The 8,196-nt window shown below is 48.0% G+C and overlaps 1 protein-coding gene across 6 annotated transcripts in view; it reads left to right on the forward strand.

Annotated features, from left to right (window-relative positions):
• c9orf72 (C9orf72-SMCR8 complex subunit) overlaps positions 1 to 8,196 on the forward strand; it is a 60,832-nt gene that overhangs the window by 31,923 nt on the left and 20,713 nt on the right. For 4 of the 6 annotated variants that reach the window (XM_080012184.1, XM_080012188.1, XM_080012187.1 and 1 more), the window contains one exon: positions 184 to 3,447. In XM_080012184.1, the coding sequence (XP_079868310.1) occupies positions 184 to 370 (187 nt within the window). In that variant the 3' untranslated portion in view covers positions 371 to 3,447. Of the gene's footprint in view, positions 1 to 183; positions 3,448 to 8,196 lie in introns of those variants that run through there. The other 2 variants (XR_013844452.1, XM_080012186.1) reach the window with 1 other exon arrangement.

The following is an 8,196-nucleotide window of genomic DNA, read 5'->3' on the forward strand; positions in this document are numbered from 1 at the left end:
CTGATTCTCAACCAACACTAATAGCTTGTGCTAGTATTCCAGTTCCAGACATCTAATGTCTTGATTCTCCACTCTAAATTAAATCTGTCCCGGCCCATAACCTAAGCATGTTATTGTTGCATGTCATCACTTAGCATAGCTGCATATTATCTGGACTACAATACTCTTAACCCTATCCCACAGGCAAAAAGGAAAGAAACCATTCTGCTCCCTACGTAATTTGAAGACGGACCTGGATCTGGCTGTCGAAGGAGACCTGAGCATTGTGATGGCATTTGCTGAAAAACTCAGGTCGGGACTGCATTCATTTGTGTTCGGAAGGCCTTTCTACACCAGTGTTCAGGAGAGAGATGCACTCATGAGCTTTTGATACTCCATGGCCTTCACTCTGGGAACTTTGAGTGTTGTTTAAGAAAGGTCGAACTGAATGTGTTTTTATGTTGGGTTTTATTCCTTTTTTAACTGTTGTGAAATTACTATCAGTGTTTTCTTCACGTTTTTATCTAAACCACATATGAATTAAACGTGTTTAAACATCAATCATGTTTCAACATGGCAGTCACGGTTCGTGATCGCTTTTGAAGAGATTGCATTGAGGCAGTCACGTCACACTGTAGTGCTCCATTCACTTAGATTTAAATGCATGCAGACCTTGGGGGATAATGATCTGCAAAAGTATCCGATTTGTGGCCCCCTCCCAATGTAAAAAATTGGTGAACAAGTGAATTTTTATGGCATACATTTGCTTGATGCAGACGGTATACATATCACATCATTAAGTTTTGTCAATATTTAAGCATATGCAGCGATATAGGCAGCTTATTAGATTTAAGAATTGTATATTTTTTTGTGTTTGGCTATAAGCTATAATAATTATTGTTGTAGGCTATAAGCTAGCCAGCTAGTTATATAGCTTATACCAACAGACCTTCATATGATTTCTGCAAAATTCCACACAGTTGGTGATCCCAGATCAGTGGTCCACACTGACACCACAAGATGATCCACAGATTGTATTACGCTATTAGGATCAGTGCCCTCATTTCATGGTCAATACATCGTACATCAGATCTGTGGTTTCCCCTTAGTTTCAGTGTGTTTTGATTTAAGAAATCTAGAATTGATGAGGTATGGCTTAAAGGGCAGGTTTACCATTTTTTAAACCAATCCTTAAAATGCTAGTTACCTGTTCCCATCTGTAACTGTTCATAGCGGTTTACTATTGAGAAACTTACTGCTCTACTGCAATTCAATCATTACCATATGTATTGAAATCAATACATTTTTTAAATGTTTTATGTTTACATGTTCACACCAATCAGCCACAACATTAAGACCACTGACAGGTGCAATGAAAAACATTGCTCATCTTGTTCCAATGGCACCTGGCAAGGGGTGGGATATATGAGGCAACAAGTAAACAGTCAGTTCTTGAAGTTGATGTGTTGGAAGCAGAAAAAATGGGCGAGCATAGGGGACTGAATTACTTTGACGAGGGTCCAAATTGTGATTCCTAGATGGCTGGGTCAGAGCATCTCCAATATGGCAGGTATGGTGGGATGTTCCTGATATGTAGTGGTTAGTACATACCAAAAGTGGTCCAAGGAAGGACAACCGGTGAACCGGTGACATGGGCACCCAATGTTCATTGATGTGCGTGGGGAGCGAAGGGTAGCCCGTCTAGTCCGATCCCACAGAAGAGCTTCAGTAGCTCTTCTACAAATAGCTGAAAAAGCTCATGCTGGCTATGAGGTGTCAGAACACACAGAGCATCGCAGCTTGCTGCGTATGGGGCTGCGTAGCCACAGGCCAGTCAGAGTGCCCTTGCTGTCCCCTGTCCACCGGCGAAAGTGCCTACAATGGGCCAGAACTTGACCATGGACCAGTGGAAGATGGTGGCCTTGTCTGATGAATCACGGTTTCTTTTACATCATGTGGGTGGCCGTGTGTGTGCGTTGTTCACCTGGGAAAGAGAGAGCACCAGGATGCACTATGGGAAGAAGGCAAGCCAGCAGAAGCATTGTGATGCTCTGGTCAATGTTCTGCTGGGAAACCTTGGGTCCTGGCATTAATGTGGATGTTACATTGACACGTACCACCTATCTAAACATTGTTGCAGACCAAGTACACCCCTTCCTGGCAACAGTATTCTCTGATGGCAGTTGCGTCTTTCAGCAGGATAATGCACCCTGCCACACTGCAAAAATTGTTCAGGAATGGTTTGAGGAACATGACAAAAAGTTAAAGGTGTTGGCTTCTGGCATCCGTGGGATGTGCTGGAACAACAAGCTTGATCCATGGGGACCCCACCCCGCAATTTACAGGACTTGCAGGATCTGCTGCTAACATTTGTCGACACTCTTGTTGATGCCTCAACCAGTCTGAGCCGTTTTGGCAGAACGAGGGGGAGCTACACAATATTAGCCAAGTCAAGATTCAAGAATTAAGAGGTTTATTCGTCACATACATATACATACTTTCATACATATATGCAGTGAAATGTTAATGCAACGCACCCGGTGATTACACACAATATGTCCTAGACTGAACACAGTAGCTTACTTCTAGTACCTTAGAAAATTTCTTTCTACTAGACCAACTAACTGATTACTAAAACGTAATACAGTAAGTCGAATACTTATAGAATGAAATAAAAATATATAGAATAGAATAGATAAAGGGAATAGGCTTACGTATATGGGATAGACTTATGTATATGGGATAGGCAATTATGTAAATACAGATATGTGCATTAAAGTGGCATGTGAATAAAGTGAGGTAGTGTTTGTGTGATAATATAGCACAGTATACAACAGTACGGCGCAGCAATACGGTAACACTGAACAACCCAGAACAGTGACACAGTATGTGGTACAGTATGCTACATACAGTACAGTAGGTAGTGGAGCCTATGTGTGTGGCTCAGTGAGGACCCCTGGTGAGGTCAGCATTGACAGTTCTTATGGCTTGCGGGAAAAAACTCAGTCTCAGTCTCTCTGTTCTCGCTGTGACTGCGGAGGCGCTTGCCTGACTGCAGCAGCTGGAACAGTCCGTTGTTGGGGTGGTGAGGATCCTTCATGATCCTGCGGGCTCTGCTACTACACCTCCTGGTGTATAAGCAGTGGGTTTAATGTTGTGGCTGATCAGTGTGTGTGATTGCATGTTTGTGCTGCATGCGATTTACATATGTGGCCAGTGGCTTTAAAAAAAGTTGATTATGAAACACAGTTTAGCAAAACCAGGTATACATCATCATCAGCATCCATATTCTAAGGGGGGAATATTCTTTGTGCACACTAGACCAAGAAGGATGACAGTGAGCAATTTAATGAGAACTTAAGTACAGATATTGTTGGCCATGGTGATGTATTGGAGAAGTAATTGAAATATTCCAATGATAGTAAATGTTTCACAACAAAATTGATCGGCACTTGTAACTGGTAATGAGTACAGTCATTAAACACAATGTTTCAAATCTTTGTAAAATGTTTAATTTGCCTTTTTTTCCCACATTTATGGTTGCAGCGCTGTTAGAGTTAAGATTTTTTTAATTGTTTTAAAAATACATAATTTCTTTTCCATACCTTCCATACTTTCATAAATTTGATTGGGGGGGGGGTCTGCTGCGCCCCTGCATTGATCTGGTTGCGCTTCGCCTATCTCTCCCAGTGCCTAACTCATACTTGGTACATACACCACAAAATAGAGCTTGCGGGAAGGGTGGGGTGTGAGCTATGCGGGTGGGGATGTGGTGGGCAGCTGCCATCTTGCCTGTCACGCTCCTGCTCTGAAATTTTAATCCCGTTCATATTAGCTTAGAACACATACACTCGCACACTAATCCGGGGGGCGGCCGGGTGTGGGGGTGCAGCTTACGGCGTGGGGCGGGTCCCCTGCCAGGGGGTAGCAGCTTTTGGCGGCTTTTGGCCTTTTCTCCCGCTGCGCAGCTTCTCTGCAGCAGTTGCCCCACGTGCCGGGGGTGGTGGAGGGCCTATCTGGTTGCCTGCTGGCGTCGGTGGTGGGGGATAACATCCTGGTGCCCTGCACTGAGCCCCGTCTGCTCCGCTTGGCTTGGCACCCGGCCTGCGGTCCTTGCCTGTCGCCGTGACGATGGTTGCATTGCAGGTTGAGAACTTGAACTTCACTTGCAGACTAACTCTGTCCTAGATGCAATACCATACAAATACTCTGTGTTGTATGCCAAGCATGCCGACAGTGCAGGTTTAAAAGAAAAAAAAATAATGCAGTCACGATAAGGAACAAGGTTTATTGTCGTGAGTCCCCACAACACAAGGTTCTTGTGTTAGAAACGGCCTGATCTGCATTCTTCGTCGGACTATCCGACTATCGTCGTCACTTCCGGGTTTGTGTCACTTCCAGATGTAACGTCAGTGCATTACTTTGTTTAATCGTTCCCAACTTTACCTGATAACTTAACCTGTTTTTAGTTTACGAAATTTGGATTGTTTGTACTGTGATATCCCTACTATTTCCTGGCTTTGACCCTCGCCTGAACTGTTTTCTCGGATTTTGGAACACGGACTTTGGCTTGTCTAGCGCTACTTAGCCTGTAGCTTTGCATATTGCTAACTATGCCAGCATGCATGGACTACGAGAACTGTTTGCGCCTGGTCGACAGACTCAGCGCTCTAGAGGAGTCGTTCTTTAAAGACATCTACAGCCTGTGCGAGGATGTGAAGAAGAAAAATGAAGAAAAATGAACTGTTTGTGCGTCTGACCTCCATCACCAGCCCTCAGGCTAAGCACATCTCCTGCTCCATGTCCTCAGCTTAATTGGACCGGACTTTGACACAACTCTCCCTTGGCACGGATCTATTCTCACTGTGGGTGAATCGGGTCCATCCGATGCCCCGCCGGCTGCGATAGAGGAGCCATGGCCCAAGTCCAAGACCTGCTCCACCCCAGAGCCCTAGACCGTGGCGGTAAGCAGTGGCCGGTGATGCGAGCGTTCCTTGCGCCGCTCTATGCTGGAGACTCTCTGCCCTGAGAACAGAGTCCAAGCCCTGTAGCCCAAAGTCAATGTCAGGGATATGCGGGAGTGGGGGGGGACAGCACAGTCCACCGTGGCATTGAGGGCAACTAGAGGCTCTCTCCCACCCCCAGCCTCGTCTCCACTGCCGCCAGCCACATTTCCACCGCCGCCATCCTCCTCCTCCCTGGTTCCATGCCTGGACGGTCCATCCAGCGGTCCATCCATCACCAAGATTCAAGATTCAAGATTTTTTATTTGTCACATACATATACATATACACAATGTAATGCAACGCACCCGGTGATAGCACACAATATGTCCTAGGAAAAAAAAATAAAGTAAAAATTCCTTTCTAATAGACCGACTAACTGACTCCTAAAACGTAATACAGTAAGTTGAATACTTATAGAATAAGATAAAAATATATAGAATAAAATACAATTAAAATGAAATAAAATGGAATAGATAGAGGGAATATGCCTATGTATATACAGATATGTGCATTAAAATGGCATGTGAATTAAAGTGGCATGTGAATGTGAATAGAGTGAGGTAGTGTTTGGGATAATACAGCACAGTATACAACAGTACGGCGCAGCAATACGGCATCACGAACAACCCTTAACAGTGACACAGTATGCGGTACAGTATGCTACATACAGTACAGTAGGTAGTGGAGCCTAGTGTATGGCTCAGGACCCCTGGTGGAGGTCAGCATTGACAGTTCTTATGGCTTGCGGGAAAAAACTCCGTCTCAGTCTCTGTTCTCGCTGTGTGACTGCGGAGGCACTTGCCTGACCGCAGCAGCTGAAACAGTCCGTTGTTGGCGTGATGAGGATCCTTCATGATCCTGGGGGATCTGCTAATACACCTCCTGGTGTATAGCTCCTGCAAGGAGGGTAGTTCCAGTGGTACGTTCAGCTGAACGCACCACCCTCTGCAGGGCCCGCCTGTCCCGGAATTTCCTTAGCTGCCTGAGGTGGTAGAGACGCTGCCTCGCCTTACTCACCAGAGTGTCTGTGTGTACAGTCCATGTTAAGTCCTCTGTGATGTGGACTCCCAGATATCTGAAGCTGCTCACCCTATCGACAGAAGTCCCATTAATCCACAAGGGCGCGTGCGTCCTCGATTGTGATCCACGCCTAAAGTCCACAATCAGCTCCTTGGTTTTGCTGACGTTCAGGTGTAGGCTGTTGTCCTGGCACCAGAGTGACAGGTCAGCCACCTCCTCGCGGTAGGCCTTCTCATCGCAGTCGGTGATCAGGCCCACGACCACGGTGTCGTCAGCAAACTTGATGATGGTGTTGGAGCTGGACCTGGCCACACAGTCATGTGTGTACAGGGAGTACAGTAGGGGGACGCAGCCCTGGGGGGATTCTGTATTCAGGGTGAGGGAGCTTGACATGTACTTCCCCACCTTGACCACCTGGGGGCGGCCTGTGAGGAAGTCCAGGATCCAGGTGCACAGCGGACCATTCAATCCGAGCTCCATCAGCTTGACAGCCAGTTTGGTGGGGACTATGGTGTTGAAAGCTGAACTATAATCGATGAACAGCATTCTCACATAGGCCCCCTTCTGGCCATCCAGGTGCGTGAGCGTGGTGTGCAGTACCTGGGAGACCGCGTCATCCGTGGATCTGTTTTGCCGGAACGCAAACTGCAATGGGTCCAAGGTGCGGGGGAGGGAGGCGCAGATGTAATCCTTAATCAGCCTCTCGAAACACTTCATGACCACCGAGGTGAGGGCCACCGGACGGTAGTCATTCAGGCAGGTTGGAGAGGCGATCTTCGGGACAGGAACGACGGTGGACCTCTTGAAGCAGGACGGGACCACTGATTCAGCCAGGGAGATGTTGAATATTGTGGTGAACACCAGAGCTAGCTGGTTAGCACAGGTTTTCAGTACTCGCCCAGATATGCCATCTGGGCCCGCAGCTTTCTTGGTGTTCACCCGCATCAAAGCCCTCCTGACCTCTTGCACGGACACTGAGAGTGCGCGCTCATCCCCAGCGGTGTAACTCCAATTAGCCGGCGAGCTAGCGGTGTTGCTGCCAGACTCGAACCGCGCATAAAAGGAGTTCAGTTGGTTGGCCAGGGAGGCGTCCACACTCGTGGCTGGGGAGGAGCTGCTCTTGTAGTTTGTTATTGTTCGCAGCCCCTCCCACAAGCGTCTGGTGTCCCCCCGCTCCTTCTGTAACTCCACAGTCTCTCTGTACGTCCGTTTGGCGTCCCTCACCGCCCTCCGCAGATTGTACGACGCCGCTTTGTAATTGTCCATATTACCAGATACAAGACCGTCGTCGTAAGCGGCCGTGCGGCCCTTCAGAGCGCAGCGGATGGATTTATCAACCCATGGTTTCTGGTTTGGAAATATCCGAACTTTCACCGTGGGAACGATATTATCCGCGAGCGTAGCCACAAAGCTTACTACAACCTCCGTAAACTCACTGACGTCACTTGAACTTCATTGGAACATGTCCCAGTCTACGTCAGTCAGAGCGTCCTGAAGCGCAGCCTCCGATTGGTCCGTCCACCGCTTCACTTCCCTCGTCATCACCAGATCCCGCGCGATCAGAGGCCTGTAAACAGGAACCAGCGAGATCTCGGCGTGATCTGATTTCCCGAAAGCAGGGAGCGAGACGGTCTTGTATCCGTTCTTGTAAGGAGTGTAACAATGGTCCAGAGTTCTGTCTCCCCTGGTGGCACACGTGATGTGTTGGTGGAAATTCGGCAGAACTTTTTTAAGGTTGGCCCTGTTAAAGTCCGCAGTCACCACCACAGCCGCGTCGGGATGTCTGTTCTGAAATCCGCACAACACATCGTGCAGAACCGACAGAGCTGCGTCGGTGTCCCCTTGCGGTGGGATATAAACGGCTGTAATGATGACCGTGCTGAATTCCCGGGGGAGATAAAATGGACGGCATAGTATGGTCAGCTGTTCCAGGTTCGGCGAGCAGGAGTGGGAGAGGAATTTGGTGGTGTTGGCGTTACACCAGCGCTTGTTTACCATTAGGCAGACGCCTCCACCTTTGGATTTCCCCGACTCCCCCGTTCTGTCGCCGCGGAACACTGAGAAGGCCTCGGCTGGACGTATGGCTTCATCCGGCACCAGTGGGGTCAGCCATGTTTCCGTCAGGCAGAGGACGCAACCGTTACTCGTGTCTCGATCCTCTGCTCGAAGTCATCCTCTTGCTACCTCCAGT

Source organism: Zeus faber, assembly GCF_960531495.2.
Source record: "Zeus faber genome assembly, chromosome: 13".
NCBI classification, from domain to species: domain Eukaryota; kingdom Metazoa; phylum Chordata; class Actinopteri; order Zeiformes; family Zeidae; genus Zeus; species Zeus faber.